At 39.6% G+C, this 19,559-nt stretch overlaps 1 protein-coding gene across 1 annotated transcript in view; it reads right to left on the bottom strand.

Moving 5' to 3' along the window:
* AFAP1 (actin filament associated protein 1) overlaps positions 1 to 19,559 on the bottom strand; it is a 113,642-nt gene that overhangs the window by 51,699 nt on the left and 42,384 nt on the right. Inside the window, exons 2-3 of the mRNA XM_066185409.1 lie at positions 12,734 to 12,862; positions 7,544 to 7,641 (exon numbers count right to left, since the gene is read on the bottom strand). Of these exons, the coding sequence (XP_066041506.1) occupies positions 7,544 to 7,641; positions 12,734 to 12,860 (225 nt within the window). The 5' untranslated portion in view covers positions 12,861 to 12,862. The remainder of the gene's footprint in view (positions 1 to 7,543; positions 7,642 to 12,733; positions 12,863 to 19,559) is intronic.

Genomic DNA, 19,559 nt, shown 5'->3' with positions numbered 1-19,559 from the left:
TGAATCCCATGAATAGCAGAACTGGCCACCCACCAGCTCCTGCAGTGCTGATCAGAGGAGGGCAAGGAGGAAAGCAGTGGAAGTGATCACCAGACAAAGGATGAGTATAAGCTCAAGTGGAGCCTTTCCTTAGGGGGTGATCCTGAACAGGGACCTGAGCAGGTTTAAGGTTAAGAACAGAAGGCACACATTTGGCACACTGTCCTCCAGGGAGTGGAGGAACATCTGACACAGCCTGAGAGCATGTCTGCTGACTCGGGGGTGAATGCCTAATTAAAGGTATCGCTGGGAAAGTGCTTAGTATGTACAGTGACTACAAACAGATCACAGCCTCAGAAAGCACAGCCTGATGATGGGAAACAGATCTGAACAGACTTGCTCACATTAAGGAATGAATCAGGGCGTCCCATGGCTCCACAGTTTGATCTGAAGATTGCCTGGAGAGCATTTACACAGGTACCTCACCAGGACCTGAGTTATTATTTCACAAGATACAACACATCTGCTCAGATGGCTGAATAACCCCTTCACCTAACAAACAGGAAGGCAAAGATGGCAACGAAGAGGACCAAGTAGAAAGAGCAACAGACCAACACAGCATATTGACGGAGTAGAAAACCCAGCTGGTTCTTGCATCTCTGACAGCACTGTCAGTCTGTCACCAGAAACAAATTGTCTCAGTTCTTGCTGCTGTATGTAATTACATCTGACATAGTAAATAAAATCAAAGTGTCTGGAGCATGGAATGCACCACTGAAAGGACAGGTAGCTGGAAAGAGTTACACCCAAACTCTGTGGAAGGCTGAAGTGAAAATAAACTCCATTCTCAATGGAAGGAAAAGAAGATCTAACAAAATAATTAAAAGTGAAAGAGAATGAGCCAGTAACAAAAACAAGGTATTTCTGTATCATTCATAATTTATAATAAAAGATTATTACACAGCCAGTTGGAAGCATCACTCAGACTAAACAATAGACTTGATTCATGTCAAGCAAAGGGTCTGTGTGTACCAAGAAATGAAATAGGCTTTAATTAATGCTAGAGAACACTCTCATACATATTAATGAGAAAGATTAATCTGAATTTTAAGCAGCATGGGGCTCTCAGTCAGAGTTGTTTATTGTGACTGTGCTCAAAGAAGTGTCTGTATTCCCCAGAAAAGACAAAATCACCTTTCTCTTCCAGGAGTTAATAAAACTCATCCAAGTGTGTGACACGGCAGTGAGGACAAGACAGTACAGTGATGAAAGTGTATCATTTCCATTTCCATACACCATTTCCACTGGAACAATATTGTTCAAGGGCCTGAGGACTGCATCAAATTAGAACAAGGGGAGACTTGGTACTTACTGGCCTAATTCCTTCCCCATGTATTTGTGCACAGAACATTAATGAGCACGATCAGGAAAGCAAAAAATCTGGTCCCTAACTATCAACACAGGGAGGGGTTTTTATGGCCAGGTATAGCATAGAAACAAGAAATGAAAAACCTGAGGTCAGAAGTGTGAGCATGCTACAATAAATGGTGGGACAATACCCTATGACACCTGTGGCACTAGTAATTTCAAAATTTTCTTATAAGTTCAATTCTACTCTAAGTCATCCAGTTTAAATGTAAATTCCAATTAAAGGCAGCTGAGAATAGCTCATTCTGGCAGCTTGGACATGAGGAAAGTTTTGAAATACGGCAATGTGTATTGCTATAAAGGTATACTATAAATTAACTGAGAAGGTAATTGCTTTGACTAAAACTTTTCTCTGGTACCACTTGCAAATGTGAAATAAATCAACAATAATTCATGAACAATAATTCATCAATGTCAACCATGCAAAACCAGAATGGCAACTAGAGTGTGCTGCAAGACATGGATAATACAAAAACGAGGTGGTATACATTCCTTCATCCTTCTTCCTTATGCAATCACATATTATATTCCACAATACCAGTGTGCCCAGGCAGCCAGGAAGGCCAGTGGCATCTGGGCTGGATCAGCAATAGCATGGCCAATAGGACCATGGCAGTGACTGTCCCTGGACCTGGAACTGGTGAGGTCACACCTCAATTCCTTCTGGGCCCCTCATGACAAGAAAGACACTGAGGTGCTGGAGTGAGTCCAGAGAAGGGCAATGGAGCTAGGAAAGGGTCTGGAGCACAAGTCTTAAAGGCTGAGGGAGCTCAGGGTATTTAGCCTGAGAAAAGGAGGCTCAGGAAGGACCCCATCCCTGACCTGAAAGGAGGTTGTAGCCAGGTAGGGTCAGTCTCTTCTCCCAGATAGCAAGCAACAGGACAAATACAAGAGTCTCAAGTCATGCCAGGGGAGGTTCAGATATTAGGAGAAACGTATTCACCAGAAGGGTGGTCAAGCACTGAAAAACGCTGCCCAGAGAAGCAGTGAAGTCACCACTACTGAAGCTATTTAAAGTCATGTAAATGTGGCATGTGGAGACATGGTTTAGTGGTAGCTTTAGGCCAACTCAATGATCTTAAAGATCTTTCACAACCTAGCCCAGAAGACTACTGTCCTGGTCACTTAAGATCAAAGTACATGATGCTTACAGCAGGTGCTTGGGAGAAATACTGATGTCGTTCATGAGCATTAAACCGCAGCTCAGGATGAAACTGATAGAGCCTTTCCCATATACAGTAGAATGAAATGAAACCTGAGAGGAATATGATTGGGATTACAAAGGATATCTGAAGCACATGTATCACGGTGAGGGGAAAAGGACATACTAAAACACATAAAGACTGGCAACGAACACTGGGATGGTGGAACAACCTTAAAATTGAAATAGTGAATTAAAGAAACTTAAATGCTAGTAAATAGATTTTGGTAGGTTTCTGAATGGGTTAATGTTTTATTATTGCCTGCAGTAAAAGTAACTGTACTGATAATTTTGAAAAACCTCTTTACTTGTTCCTTCATTATGGAAGAACTTGCTCAGACCTGTTCAAGCTGAAGTATAGCATAGCCAGCTCTGAATGAAACAAGTGAATATTTGTTGAAGTTGTTTTTGTGGCTTTTGACTCTTCTTTAAGGAAAGAACCTGAAAATTAATACTCTCTTAAGATCATCTTTAAAGAGGAACAGAGAATAACAACTGTTTTTCAGTGTTAGAAGAAAAACATAGATAAAACAGAGATTCCCAAGTACCCACCTGACACATGGACCCCTTACTTCTGTTATGGCACTTTTCTCAGGCTACACTTTAGAAAAAGCTCAAAAACTGACACTTTTTTGATTGCTGTGCAAAGAATAATTAATATAATTGGTGATATATCACCTCAAGAATCCTTTCAATTTCCAGGTGATTTTTCTTCTTCTCCAAGGACACTGTCTCCTTTCTGCATTTTCTAATAAATATCTAAGAGTTTATCTGACAGGCAGCCAGATAAAGGGAGGCTGTCAAATAATTTCTCCACAATAAGAAACCCATTTATATGAAGCACTCCTACAGAGTGACTGTGTATTGTGCAGGAATGGGTTGGAGGAAGATGACCCATTCTTTTGATTCATATCTGCAGGGTTCTGGAATTTTGCTGAACATTTGTTGCAGTTAAATAACTATTAAATTGTCAATATTCCAAGAAAAACAAAATATACACTTGATTTCACTGTGAAAATCATGCAAAATAGCTAAGTGTGCTGTTTGTGTTTGATTTTGTTGGACAGCACAGTGCAATGAAATCACCAACTGTCAGATGTAATATGACAACCAAATGCTTGGAGGCTAGAAGTATTCTGTCACTGTCATGCTGTGGATAATTTATGCCAGTAATCCTCAGGCACATCTGAGCAGCGGGACACACCAGATATAATCCTACTGCCTCAGTGGAAAATGTACTTCAAGGCAACTCAGTGATAGTGCAATGATGGGGTGCCAGGTGTTAAACCACCAGCAGCACTTTGAAGCGTGCAGAGCTTTGGCTCTGTTACTCCTCCAAACCGATCACTGAGCACTGCTTTGAGCCTGTCCAGAGCAGGGGAAAGCCATAAATGTAGCTTCTGATGTTGAGGTGGATGAGGCAGGCTGAAGACAAGCCCAGGCAGTGAGCAGGTTCAGGAAGGGAGAACAGAGAGGACTCCATTCCAAACACAGTGACCTCCTGCTCTGCAGCTGATCCAAACAAAATGGTAATGCACCCAGAGAAGTGGTGTCTCAGCTCTGCAGAGGGACTCAGCGCTGCCCTTAAGCTTCACATCCTTTATCTGCAGCATTTACTTTGCCAGCCACCTAAAAGAGCTGCACACACAGACTAAAGCAAGAGGGGATTTGGGCTTTCTATGCCTGACAGAAAGGCTGCTAACCAGATGTAGCCAAGGAAATGTATACAAAATAGAATTACTAAGAGACTGTGTGCTTAGTGATTTTTTTAAATCGAGTACACCTAAAGCCCAAGTTATTCCCTTCAACTTTGTCCCTTCAAAGCCCACCGAGTCCAGGAAAACTCTCCAGGCTTTAATATGCTTGAATAATGGAGATTTCATTTAAATTATTAACAGTATGTCTCTTAATAAAATGAATTTTAAACTCTTTGTTCATGGGCTGATGAATAACAAAACTGATAGAAAATTTGGCCTGAGCAAATATGCAGGTCTATTTACAGATTTACAAAGGAAACCTTGCACAGCACCTGCCCACACATAATTCTGACTCCTGGCACTACTTTAAGGAGTATTGAATTCCTTCCCACCCACACATCTTTACATAACTAGAAACTTAAACACCAATTCAGACTAAACATTTTTGAATGCAGAAATCCTTGAGTGACATAAAGAGAAACAGTGGTGTAAATGAACCTTTAAATTTCATCACATTCAATAACTGATGGGCTAAACCCAGAGATTTTAAAACAGTGCATAGTTTATTTGAAGTTATTGATTCCCATTTCCAGTAAATCCCTATGCTCCATCAGCACAATATGTTTTCATTGGAGGCTGAGACCATCACTAGATATTACTTAGCAAGCAGAAAAAAATTTGTCCTGAATAGCTGTCAAGAAGTGCCATACAGAATGACTTCCAACTTGCCCTGTGAAGAAGAGCAACCAGCAGCAGAATATTCCAGCCTCTGGTGGGCCCAGGGAATTTTTTCCACTCAGCTATGAAAACATGGTCTATGAAAAGTGGCTAGGAAAGGTAGGTCAGTATTTACAGCACTGCAATGATGCAGAGTTTACATAGAGATTGGCATCAGCTACAAATTTTTAGGACTCCATTGATTCAGGGTGGATTGAAAATCACCATGCAAAGCAGTAATGGATGGGAGAATTAGACCTTGGCCACTGTCATTAAGGTACTGTGTTTAAGAAAAGAAAGATAATATGACAGTCTCTGAACATATCAGTAATAATAAGGGTTTAACAAAGAGACATCTAATAGTGAAAGGTTTCCAAGAAACAGCTAATGATGAATTCCCTTAGATCAGTGTGACTTCAGGAGAAGAATTCAAAGTCAGACTGGGGTCTGTGCTTACCATAGTGTTCAAAGAATAAAAAAGCTGATGGTTTTGTCTTTCCCTTCTGATTCCTCCTGGTCTTTTGCAGGACAGCAGCAGTCTGTCATCTTTTTCACAAATTACAACGTGCTACCATAGTAAAGTATCACCACTCATAACCTCTATTTGGATATTGCAAGACACTGAGAGGCTTGGGACATCTCCTGGCTTGTGTCAGAGTGGCACCGACACCGAAAAGGGAGGTGAAATCCACCACTGCCTGACAGCAGCAACAGAATTGCAGAAACACTGGCAAAAATCAGCTTCTAACACAATGGAAAAACTTGATGAATTCACTGAGGTGAAAACATCCGCAGTGTTACAGGCAGATCACAAGGGAGGGCCATGTTCAAACTCCACTTCGCCAGACTCAACATGGGAAGACCACACTGCAGACCAGCCAGCTCGAACGGTGTCAACTTCCATTGTAATTCCCACAGTATCTCAGAGAAATATTTTTGTTATTAAAAAATCCAAAATGAACTACTGCAAAAACCACCGCTGACCTCCTGGACCTAATTCATACTTCACACCATTTCACTTGCTGCAGCTGTACCAACTTCAGGGGAATTTACACATTAGTGTATGAGAAAGGAAAAGGAGATGGGTTGTCTTAAGAAAAACAACTTGAATCTTCAGAGCCAAACTAAACCCACATGAATATAAAAGAATGAGGATCTCAGTTGGTTTCAGTTTATGAAGGTGGTACCCGAAGTCTGCATTTCAAAGGCATGTGCATTTTGCATAATTTTCCTCCTTCTTCTGAACCCTTTCCCTTTTAATTTTATGCTGTATGTATTTTGAATTAAATAAAAATAATCAGTTTCTGGCACTGTTAACCATGAAATGGATTCTTTGAGTTTCACTGCATATTAATAAGGCTTCTTTTGCATCCATTAAATATATGCATAATTAATTTACAGTCACAAACCTAAAGCCAGCATTGCTTAGAAAGAAAGTAAAGATTAAGGTATTCCATACAATGTTAGTTGTGGTTTTTTTACTTTTTTCTGCAGTCCATAGCATTTTACAAAAGGCTAGCCAGGAGTTCAATTTGATAAATTGGTTCTTCTGTTTATAAGATATTACTGGCTCATATATCCCTCAGGACCAGGCATAAATGTGATAACAAAACAACACATTAAAATGAGGCAGAGCATCAGCCATCCAGTAACTCTGGCCCTGTAAGCTGCATCTGGGCTTCCTGATTCAATGAATGTGGGTCTCCATGGATGATCCTTATCATTGTTCACAAAAGTTTCAACACAAGAATAAAGAGATGGATGCTTTATCAGTATCAGTTCAACCTTCAACAGGCTAAACCACGATATGCTTACAATTTTCTAGAAAAATGTTGAAAATGTTTTCCTCATCATATCTACTGTAATGCCAGAATGACAGAAGCACTGAAACTTGTTTACAGTTTTTTTTCTATAACAAGACAGCTGCTCCCAACTGGAGGATTGAATTACAGATCTCAATCTTTGCTGTAAACACCTCTAAGAGTAAGTGCATCTGCTTGATCTGGAGGGAATTTCCTACCCAAAGACTGGGCAGGAAAGGCACTAAAGACTTTATTCAAAACAAAGGAAGTATTCTTCCTTCATTTTAAAACTCTGCATCAACATTTTTCAGCTACTGAAAGGAGTCTTCTTGTTAGGCTTGCTCCAGGAAATGTTACCAATAAAAGTGTAAGAAACTGTCTGGGACCTGTGGGCTTGGCCAGGCCAACCTCCACAGGTCAACCTTTGAAATTAAGGCTATGTTGCTCAGACTTTTGTCTGAACTTTGAAAATCTCCTAGGATTGGAGATCCATTCCACAGCCTTTGCAGGTGACCTGTTCCCAGGCTTGCTGCACCACAGTGAGATTTTTGATGTCTCTTCTGCAGGCTGAACCAAATTTCCTCAACCAAAGCAGAGGTGAGAGGAATAATTATTTCCCTGGACCTGCAGGCTCTTTTCCCTTGTAACCATTTCTGTTAGAACTTACCATAAATACATTCTCTCTTGTATATATTTATATAATTAAATATAACACTCACCAGCCACTGCTGAGGTATTTCTGGCAGAGGCATTTGAGGAGGCGCCGGCAAACTGTTGGCAACTTCTTGCTTCTGGACATGTTCTTTTATTTCTAAACCTGTGGAAGAGCAACAAACATCACTTAATACCTTGGTAGATGCAAATGGGGTATTTTTTCCACATGTGGATCCCATGTCTGACTGTCACACACTGAAATCTGGCATGCAGTTCTGACCACAGCCCACCTCCCAAGGGCAGTTACTGAGGCAGGACTGGAAGAATGCTGGGAATTCAGGAATTTAATCAACCAGAACAAACACATACTTGCTCTATATGATAATGACATATATGCTGTTTGGATCAACAAATACCAGACATTGAAAAAAATCACAGGAAATCATTCTGAACTGCCCATCCATCTCAAACGCAAAGACCTAAACAACATTCAGACACACTGCCAGGTGCCTGCCAGTTAAAAAACATTTATTGGGGGAATATACCACATTTGAAAACATCCCAGTGGCACCATACAGTGAATAAAACATAGCCTGTGGCCAGTACGTGACTGGCTGCCTTTTTTCAGTGGAGAGGAACAACAGTTGTTCCCATGGCACGTTTTGGATGGGCAAAGCCACCATGCAGAAACGAGCCCCAAACCATCTTTCAAGCCAAAATAATGGAGAAGAGGGTGGAAGGAGAGCCCCCCCCGCCGGCTTTTCCTGGAAGTGATGGTGACAGCTCTCTGGCCAAGCCCACAGTGCCCACGTTCCCTGGGCTCCCTGCTGCCACCACCACCTCTGATCATGGAACTATGGTGTGAGTGCAAGTCCCAGGTGATGCAGGATGCTGTGACACTGCTGAGGGACACTGTCCTAACCAATTCACCATTAACAGAAATGTACACTGAGCATATTTTCCCACCATTTCCTTCCTACTAATTTTTTATTTTAATAACCTTGTGGTTTTCCAGCAGGTGAATCTGAAAAGGGAAAAGAATGAATGTAAAAGCTGCTTTGAGGGTCCTTTGTGTCATTGCTGCATCTCCCTCACAGGACAAAAGAGGAATGACCAACTTACTCTGTGTTTTTAATTTAAATCACAGTTGAATTCCCTTCATAGAAACAGGATATTGTTTATTCTTCTACATATCAAAAGAAGATTAGGGTGCATCTCCCCAATGTTCTGGCAAAAATTTAGTCCATGGATTGCACCCTGCTTAACCCTAGACTGAATTTATTTCCTAGTGTTTAGTTGCATTTTTAAAATATATATTTACATAGTCAAGTGGATGAGTTTCAGTCAAGATCATATAATTCTTAAAAATGTAATCAGTGATGAAATGTTTCTTGTCATAATATCCCAGTCCCACTGCCTGTGAAGTCATGGGTTGAAAAACAACACTGATATATTAAACTGCCTCTAAGGACTACAGTTTCTTCATTCTTCCTACTAATCAAGAGAGTGATTAGTCTTGGGAAACATTCTTTCTTTTTTTTTTTTTTCCAGCATAACTTTCACTCATTGCTGTTTACATAGGATGAGTGATGAGTCCATATTATGACTGCCATCCACATCCAAGTGTCCCATGCCTTCCATAACAACAAAAAGTCATATATGAAGGGATTTTTACTGAAAAAACTCCAAACTATTCCAAGTGAATACTCTGTAAAACTGTTTTTCCCCAGTTTTCATCTATATGTGTTTAAATAAGAAACCACTTCAACATTTTATTTCTTCTACCAACCTACACTGAAAAAGGAATTCTACAGGTTCAGGGCATCAGGTCCCGTTAAGGAAAACAGGCAATGTTGACAGTGATATTAAATTACTAAATCCAGCAACAGTTCTTACTCCAAAATAAACTCTTTGTGTCTTTGTTTTTTAGAAGTCTGAATTTTAGCATGAAATGCCAAGTGTTTTCTTCAGACCTACAATCCACTGGGCATGCCAAGGTTCAGGAAGAAAAATAAGGTTTATAGTTCTGCCAGCTATTCACAGTAACCACTGGTTTGGATGCAGGGCTGGTTGAGGCCCAGCAGCTGTGACCTGAAGAACATATCTGCATGTCCCAGTTCTCCCTGCTTGATAGATATTAGATGCAGAAAACAGTGGGCATTTGGGGGAGATGGAACAAAACAAGGCAAAATATTTCTAAAGAATTCCCCAAGTAAGAACCCACTCAGTTTGAAGTGTTTTGCTGAAACCCAACCAGCCCATCACAGTAATTTCCACACCTTTACAAAGAAAAACATAATTGTTCATTTCCAAACATTCAAACGAAGCCAGCCAGTACCCAGTTCCCCAGATCCATCATTACCATTCCTCATTACTTTTAAATGGTTTTCTCCAGCAATCAAAAAATCTTGTTGGATTGACCCTATTGAGTTTTGCAAATGCAACTAAAGAGCTTGAACTCAGCATAGTCCTCAAGCCTCTTAAACTGTGCCAGCAACCCAAGAGCTCTCATGGAGTTGTGTGGGTGGAGTAAAACAACAATTTGAAAAACAGACTCCAAATGATAGTTCATCTTAGTTACAGAGTACTGTGGGTTCATGCATTTTTTTATTGCTTTTTATTTTAATGAAGAGATGAATAGTTTCAAAGGGATGGGAGTACTGAATGTTACAACTGATAAAAAAAGCAGCAGGGTCAGCTCCAGTAAAGTACATGACTCCCTGGGTAGTTTCACACACACTCAAGGCCAGGACGTGATGGCAGAGCTCCCAAGGAGGCAGTTCCTCTCCTTCCCTGCCTTGTTCCTGTCCCTGCACCAACCCCTACTTTGAGCCAGCATAAGCATGTGTGTGGCCTTAGGTTGAACCAGACCAGGGAAGTGACACTGGTTAGGACTAAACCACCAAAAAAAAGCAAATAATGTTTGTGCTAGCAGAAAGGAAGAGGCAATACATGAGTAGCCTGGGGAGAGAAACTGGATGCTTTTTAGAGGCCATGCTGGCTTAAATTCTATTCAATTACATAAACTAGAGTTTATAGACATATAAAGCATAGTCCTATGATCTCTTATTTAACTGAACTATGGGGTTTCCTCAATTCTAGTTTGAATTAGAGCGTATCTTTTAGGAAAATATTCCATCTTGATAAGATGCCAGCAATGGCATGCAGAAGTTGCTAAGTTCTTCCATTTGTTCATAGCTTCAATGCTCAAAACATGTGCTTTATTTCCACTTTGAAACAAACATTCAGCCATTGCACTTACTGTTGTGTAAGTCTAGGAGCTTGTTCTCAGTCATTCCTTTTCTACATAAAAATTCATTATATCACCTCATTTTGGATAATTTGAAGGCATATTTCTGGATCCTTTAATCACTTTTACAACTTTTCTTTGAAATGTCTACATTTGATCTCCTTGAAAAAAGGCACTAGAGGTGAGTAAAATGTTCCAGTAACAACTGCACTGAGCAAAGCCCTACCACTTAATACATGGATCTCCCTGGGATCTTGGTGATGGATGGATCCTGTAATTGGATTAAATGGATCTTGTTACAGAGCCTGCTTTAAAATAGGCTTTAAAACCTAAATGGTAGTGGCTGAATAGTGGAAAGCCATGGTTGTGGGGTCTTCTTATCTGTCATCACATGCAGAGACAGAGTGAACACACCTAGGAAGGTGCCCTAGCCCACAGAAATTGATACTCACACATTTAAGACCTCTCACCATCAAAGTGGTTTTGAACTGTCTACAGGGAGCAGATCTTTGCCTGAGCTAACTCCCACATCATGCCTAGGAACTGGTGGAGGAGACAAGTCAACTCAGACCAAACCACTGCAAGGATCACTCCATAATTTAACAGCATAAATAATTGAGCTCTAGAGTCCAGAAACATACTCAGCAATCTGAAATGGAGAGTTTTCTATCTGGAACACCATCCACAATCCCAAAAGAATGTGACAACCTTTCCCCATGTTTTCAAAGTTGGCAACAGAATGACACCGGATTTATAAAAAAACGTCAGGTGTCTTTTTTAATAAATCTAGCTGTAAAGACTGCAAGAAGAACATGCAGTGTCAGCTCAGCACTGCTGGAGTTATTTTGAACCCCAGTAAAATACAGCTGTTTCTAAACATATCAAATTCCAGGTTCACACCTACAGAATTTGGGGGAGTTTGATGTATTTTGATGAGCTTTTGGAGCTCATGAGCCTTAGGAAGACTCCTACCACAATACAAGAAATTGGTATCTGCCTCGCTCTCTCAGGATGAAGTAGAAATAGTGGCGGGTCTTTAAGAATATCAAAATGGAAAAGAGGACAATCATTACTTTAAAGATCTCCTTGGACTTGAATCCCATGGGAAAAACTATTTCTTTAATAAATGGGGACAACACTCCATCAAACAAGGCCATATTTTTTTAGCACCAGAGAAGAAACAAACCATGAGAAATACAGCTTCTCACAATGTGGCATTTTTCTTCAACAAACTCTGGTATTTTTCAAAAACCTAAACTGGGGGTTTACACTGGCAGTAGTTCTGTCAAATGTAGTGGAGACAAAGTTCTTAGAGCCCAGATATCACTGCATACAGAATATGTAGTAAAAAATATAAGGGTACTGTTAGAAAAAATAGTGAGGAATGTTCTTCACTAAAGCTCTGTGGAAAGGTTCCTGTACTACACAGTAAATCACTTATGTTGCACTCAGTTCCATAATCTTGATGGAGACAAGCAATTGTGCAATAGAAATAGTTTTAGATAGGAAGAAAGCAAGCAAGTAAGTCTAATTGCAAAATGCAATCCAAACATTCTGACAACTATTTCCTATCTCTGGCTTGGCACTCCTGTATCAGTTATGCACCAGACTCCACCTCAGTATCAATCCTTTTGATGGATTTGGGTCATTTGACACAGATGAAACAGTGCTGTGGCCAGCACTGACATCAAAAGTCACAAACAGCATTACTGGCACAAATTAAATTAAGTAGCCACTCTACCAGCAGAAGTGGAATCATTCTGCCTAGGAAATAATTCTGTGGCTGGGTTCACCCATGTGCACCCAACATACTTTTAAGTGTGCCTTTTGCTGTATTTTACTGCTGGACACAAAGGAAAGCATTCAGGAAAGTTACACCTTGGCTTCACCCTGTCTTTCTGTCTTGCTTCAATTTAGGGCTTGTCTTCAGCTCTTAAAATTATTTCACTGAGCACAGACTTATTCTGTGCAAGCTGCAAGCGAGAAAACACACCCCGGCACTGACCTTTTGATGACTGTATCCTCAGGAGAATGTTAGTTATTACTGCCTTCTTCTCCCTGACAGTGGAAGTTAGATATTCATGGTCCAGAAGTTCAAGAAACAGGCGCAGCTCAACTATTAACTCTTCCATGGCTGAAAGACTAAAAAAATCAGAATTACTTTTTCTGAAAATTCCATTGGAAAAAAAAGGTAAGAGTTAATTCTCATTTACCCATATTCATAGTTATTTTCTAGTATTTCTTAAAAATGTATGGTCCTCCCTGATTAAAAGAGACTTTAACATTATTAAACATTAATAGAACCAACAGAATAATCCATTAGTGAGCACTGTTGGCATTTATAACATTTATTTCCAAACTGAAAGATCCATCTTTTCACATGCCACATGACGAAGCCAGCACTAGAGAAGTTAAGTGTAGGAATGGTGGCCCCTGCCACTCTGGTTCCCTGCTTTTCTACCACTGCCACTCTGGTTCCCATCCCATTAACAAACTGCAAAATCTCTAACTGCAGAACAAATTTAAGGCCTGGTAAAGCTTCTAGATACCACTGGTACTTTAATGAATCTTTCCTTCATCTTTTTTCTTCTGTTTGCTGTGGTAAGAAAGAGCAGATATTCTTTTTTTTTGCAGTGATTTCTTTTTATGATCTCCAAAGACAAGCTCCCACTCTCTCACAGTTTCCTTATCACTCCCCAGATTTCATGTGATGCATTTCACATTTCATCCTATCCTATTATTCCAGATCTCAAAGCTTTCCGACTAGCTCTGGAAAAACTTACATTCCTTCTCTCTATTTCCCAGTGCTTCTCAGTTTTTTTTATCAATGAACTACATAAGCAGAGTTCTACTTTTCTCCTTCCAAGTCATCCCTAAAGTCTTCCATTCTCATAATAACTGCAGTAGCTCAGATCATACATACAAGCACCTTTGTCACAGCCAGATCATATGATATCTCTCAGGTTTATGAGGAAACCCATGGTATTGAACATTTTCATGCTTCAGTTGTCTCATAATTCTGAGATTCTCTGATCCCTTCACTTAAGGGGATGTACTATTTATAGTTTCATATCCTCATTCCAAAATGCCTCCACTTAAATTTTTCTCTAGTTAATCACAGTTGTTTTTACAGTCTTTTCAAGGCCTAACTGGGCAACTGCTGCTAAGCCCCTTCAGACCTCTAAAAGGTACACTCTTTGCTACTTACTCCCTTACCAGCTCTTCCCTACTCCTAAAACCTTTCTGATACGGTTGTTTACCCAAGTGAACCTGGAATCCTTTCTTCCATTCCTGAGAATGTGTCTGGATGTTTAAACAACCCTTGTTTGAGATGCATTTGCTTTATCCTACATTTGACAACAGCAAAGTGCAGGGAAGCCTGCAGATGTTAACTACACTCCTGCAAGGCACTCTTGGCCTATTCTTGTCTCCAAGAAACTGTACCTATGGTCTGACTGCTCTGGCAAAGCCAACAAACTACCAGTGGCAAGCACAGAAAACGCCAATCAGCAATACCAGGGCATGAAAACATCTTAAAAAAGAAATCCCTGAGGAAGTAGGCTTGGGCAAGTATTTTCATAGAATCTTTTAAGCTGCAAAAGACTTCTAAGATCATCAAGTCCAACCACAGCACTGTCAAGTGCACCATCAAACCATGTCCCTAAGCACCAAATCCACATGTTTATCAAGGACAGTGACTTCACCACTTTCCTGGGCAGCCTGTTCCCATGTTTGGACATCTTTTCATGGAAGAAATTTTTCATAATATCCAATCTAAACCTACCCTGGTGCAAACTGAGGAAATTTCCTCTCGTTTTGTTGCTTGCTACTTGGGTGAAAACACTGACACCCACCTCCCTATAATCTCCTCTCAGGGAGTTATAGACAATGTCCACCCTGAATCCCATTTTCTCCTGTCTAAAGAATCTCAGCTCCCTTAGATATTGCTTCTTAAGATTTGTGCTCGAGACCCTTAACCCTTAATTTTCTCAAAGACTCTATTATTTTGTACATATAATTCTATCCCGCCCAAGTTTTTCTTGGTGACGATATTTTTTTATTTAACTGAGCAGCAGCGCTGCCATTACATAAACTGTCCACATTTTCAGGAACCACATTCCCCAAGGATTTTCACAATATATTGGCAGAAAGAGGGTATTTAAAATGTCAGGAAAATTGTCTGCATCACTTCACAATGTAGCTCATGAAAAACATCCCACGGCTACAATGGCAATTTTTTTTGCCATCACATTTGTAGCTGTCTAAGCTCTCTAGAAGTCTGTCAGAAATCCAAAGCATTTCACAATAACCCTATTACTTCCAGAGTTGTTCAAGTTATGAAACAACATATATACACCATGCAGCTTTCTGAAGCACAAAGGCATAGGTTCAGATTTGCAAAGTAGTAAGTGATCATGAGACTCTAAGAGAAATAAAAAGGCCATATGACCAAAAAAACCCCAAACCCCAAAACACCCAAATAATCAGCTTTTTTTTTTTTTTTTTTTTTTGTTGCTGTTCTCAAATTATAGAGTTTAGAGATAAGATGTATATTCCATGCTGTGTATAGTGGTCTCCATCTTTTAAGTATGCTTTGAATATAAAATGCATTAATAGCGTTCATTTTAGTTACAGAATATATGAATATTTTAATAGTTACTTGATGTGATATATGCTTTCAAAAGCTATCATTACCATACAATCTAGGCAATCACTGTGAAACCTAATCAGTATGCAGTACAAGAAATGTATATTTTTCATGTAGTTCTACAGCCATACTTATTGTTAGTAATTGCAATTACTGTTAGTAATTGCATATATTACTGCACTAATATTTCTTTGCAATGCCATGTTTCCTGATTTCTTTAAGGCAAGGGACTGTAAATTATCTAAAAGGCTTAAGCTCCCTTCACCTCTTCACCAAAGAATACTGTATGCCACAGTCACCTCATCTCTTTGCTGAGAACCTTCACTTCTAGGAAGGGAAAAAAGGATGAATGCATCAGATACGTTTGATATGCAAAGTGCGCACAACTGTGTTAAGTTATTAAAAATTATCAGATCCTTGTTCTCAGGATCTTATAATCTAATATAAACAGACGAATTGCACAATGAGAAACGAAAACAGAGCAAGAGGGAGTTACCAGGGAAGGAGACAGGGAAGCAAGAGGACAAAGATATGAAACTGCTATGGGAGAAGCTTCTGGGAGCTGGCACCAGCCCAAATCTCTCCTGATTGTACCATGAACGTGCGGCTTTTCTCCATGTCTTTGGAGGAAATCTGCACTGCAGTCCCTGGTTACCCCTTCCCATTGACCTACAAGGACCAGCCCACCAAAGGTACTGGAAGCAATTTAACTGCCCCAGCAGAGGATTTAAAAAACAAAGCTTTGGTTAGGATGGATACAAAGATGGGAAGATGAACCTGATACCAGTGAGGCAATATTTGAAAACATGCCAAAAGACTGCCTCAGCAACACATTCACATTCACACTCACAGCATGTGCCCTGGGCCTGGTGTCCAGCACTGTGGACACAAAAGTCAAGCAGTGCATCACCAGGGAACACAGAGCATGGCCAGACTTGTTCCTCCTCCCTCAGTAAGCTCACAGGTGTGTGACACGTCAAGCAAGCAGCCATAAATGCTAATTCACAATTTTAGTGTGACAACAGAATGAAATTGTTAGCAGCTGTTAAAAAAATGCTAGACGTGAACACTTAGACGTTGTTTCTAGCAGGACTAAATTAGGGATGTATTTTCCTCTGTGAGACTTAATAGCATCACAAATATCACAGTGTGAAGGAAGAAATTTTTGAATTTCACTTCATATATGATGTTTGACATCATTTGCACTGATGGCAAGAAGGGAAACACTGTTCCCAGATAGCGAGAAACACTCTTTCCACATTTCTTAAAAGCATACTTTCCCTGTGTTAGCACTTTTGCTGCTTAAGGAAAGAGCAGAAATACTGTCATGGAGTGTATTGAAACTAAGTGCTGAAAGTTTTTTTTCCCAAGATGGCAACAAATAAACTTGCATGTTCAGGGGAAGAAACAAGTTTCCCTGTTATCAATCCTTGGCTGATTTTCTGGATTAAAAACATTTTATTGTCTCCTTCCTAGAAATGTGATGATGGGCTCACAAAAAAAAACAAAAAACAAAAAAAAAAAAAAAAAAAGGAATTGAATAACAGAAAATCTACATATTTTCAGTAAGCAGTCATTATTTCTTAAATGGAGACTCAAAAACAGCGGGTGATGCAAGTCCCAAAGAAAAACATACTCCTTCAGTGAGAGATTACCCTTGAAAATCTGACATCACCACAAAGAAAGAATAATAATCAGAAAAAGGCTCTCAAAAAGGGGCCAATTTATTTGACAGTTTTGGCTGTATTATCATTGCCAAAGGAATTACTGGTAAGTGGCAGGTGGTGAAAGGCAGGGTGGAGCCCAGGGATGGTAATCACAACAGTAAGCTGATTTTAGCTTGACTGAGGAGCAAAATCACATTCCATATTAAAAGATGAGAAGTCCATTCTATGCTCAATAGGAATTATAGGCCCCTAATGGGCTGCTGTAATTACCATGCACAAATAAAAAAACAATGATAAATCCAGAAGGGTTTCCAAGACCAGCTCTCAGGAGTTTCAAATGGCAGCACATAAAAACTATATACACAAGCCAGCAACAGAATACACCAAGGTAAAAATAATCAGAATAAGGCAATTACATCACACTGCAGATTTTGTTCCAAACCAGAACTAAAACCAAATGGGACTAAAAATGCATGATGATGCAATTATTCCAAATCTATGTTTACGGGTATGGCCTATAATCATTTTTTAAATGAATATAGTTTTCACTTCCAGTTGATTAGAAAAAAATCATAGGGGCAGTTCTATACCACACACATGATTTCAAGGTTGCTTAAACCAGAAGAAGTGACAAGAATGAGCTCATTAGAAAAATGGTCAGATTGTTTTTGGTCAGTCCTAGCAATTACAGTATTTCTTAGCCTTGCCACAGCACAAATGGCCTGAAAGTGTTTTTCAGTTAAATAATATACACTACTGAACTTTTAAAGAAATCCAGGAAGGAGGACAGGAAGTACGTTTATTAATTATTGTCTTGTCCATGCAGCACAAACCTCCCACACAGAGTAACTTCACTTCCATACTTGTGTGTCTGTTATAAATACATCTATTAAAATACATAAGTATAGAAATATATCACAGAAGTATGAATTGAGCTTCAATTTTTTAGAAGATCCTATTGATCAGTTCCTTGAACACTGCTGAATCAAATTTCTCAGCGCTTACATTTTCTGGTCTCTGTTTAGTTTGTCATTTGCAGAAGCTGAAGGCTAGAACAGAGACCCACTACAAAAAATCACCTAATCTGCCTTTGTATACAATATAGGCCGGAGACTTTCACCTTGCAACCCCTCTGTTTGAGGAGAGATGTGCATTTATGTGAAGTACAACTTCCAGGAAAGCAAAAATTCTACGTCAGCATTTTCAGTCCTAGTTGCATGGGGGGTGATCCCACTTGACTTCCCCGAACAAATTTGACCAGATTAATCAGTAATATTGAGGCCAATCTTGAACCTATATGTGAAAACGTCTTGAAACATAGAGACTCTCCCAGTCTTTAAAAACAACCTCATTGGTATTTGGATACACAAGCAATACTGTAGAAACCAGACACAGGTTCTCACTTAAATTAAAAAGCAGAATGTGAACTTCATGTTTATACCCATTTCTCTTGAAATGGTGTCACTATCCTTAGTTTTGGATGCTGTAATTTGAATATTTTCTTAAAAAGCTCATAACAGACTCCTGCTGAGGAAACCATGGCTGTTTTTTATAAAGCTATAAATATCGGGGACACTACAATGAATGCAGAGCCACAGAGACAAAAATCTTTATGAAGAAAAATACAAAATCACTTTGACTCACTTCCAGTCAATCCTATAACGCAGTTACAAATATCCCATATCCAGCAATTAGTAAAAAAGCTTCTTTCATGACTATTTTATCATCATCCAGAGAAGCACGCAAAATCTGAAAGCAGGCAGTGAGAACACATTTAGCAGTAGGAAAAGTTTTTAATTTTTTTAATGTGCTACTAGAAACTAGTTGACATATTTGAAAATTGTACTGAAATCCCCTCCCCCAAGAAACAAAAAGTGTTGCTGCTTGAGGAACACCCTGTGATGAGACAAGACTTCTCACTTTATGAGTTTTCTCTTGGTTGCACTGGCCCTTCTCTGCTGCCCTGAGAACCATAATGTACAAGGTGTGATGGATTCCACCTGACAAATATTCTAGATCCTGCTTCAGAAAATGAAGATGATCAGCTTGGGGATACATGGCATTAGAGTAAAGAGTGGTAGTGTGTTAAAAAAGCAGTGAACCCTAAATAGCAAATGAAGCCTAGAGATGAAGAACTAGTATAAAGCAATTAAAACATACATAAGGATTTCCATTTGAATGTTTTAGCATAAAAATAATTACACCTCTCTAAAAACTGGCAAACCCCATATTTTGTTTAAAATTTCGCACTCCTCGTCTGTCACAAAGATTCTTTCCATATAGCTTGGGGCAAGAGAGGCAAAATGCATCTACTAAAAACTCCTCCTTTCTCATGCATATTTATGATCAACCTCAATGATTGTCAAGGGATCACTTCAGCCACAACCCACATGTATTCCTCTTTTTCTTCTCTCTGCTTCAGTTCTCAAGGAATTGGCTTTTACAAAACCAGCTTTCCAAAAAAGCTATCAGAGCTCCAAATGCTACTGTTACAATACCTGGGTGATAAAACAAGA

Source organism: Chamaea fasciata, unplaced genomic scaffold (assembly GCF_029207755.1).
Source record: "Chamaea fasciata isolate MVZ Bird 193981 ecotype frontalis unplaced genomic scaffold, bChaFas1.0.hap1 SCAF_6, whole genome shotgun sequence".
Classification (NCBI taxonomy): Eukaryota; Metazoa; Chordata; class Aves; order Passeriformes; family Sylviidae; genus Chamaea; species Chamaea fasciata.
The sequence above is the reverse complement of the archived record's forward strand: the minus strand, read 5'-3'. Positions and strand labels throughout refer to the sequence as shown.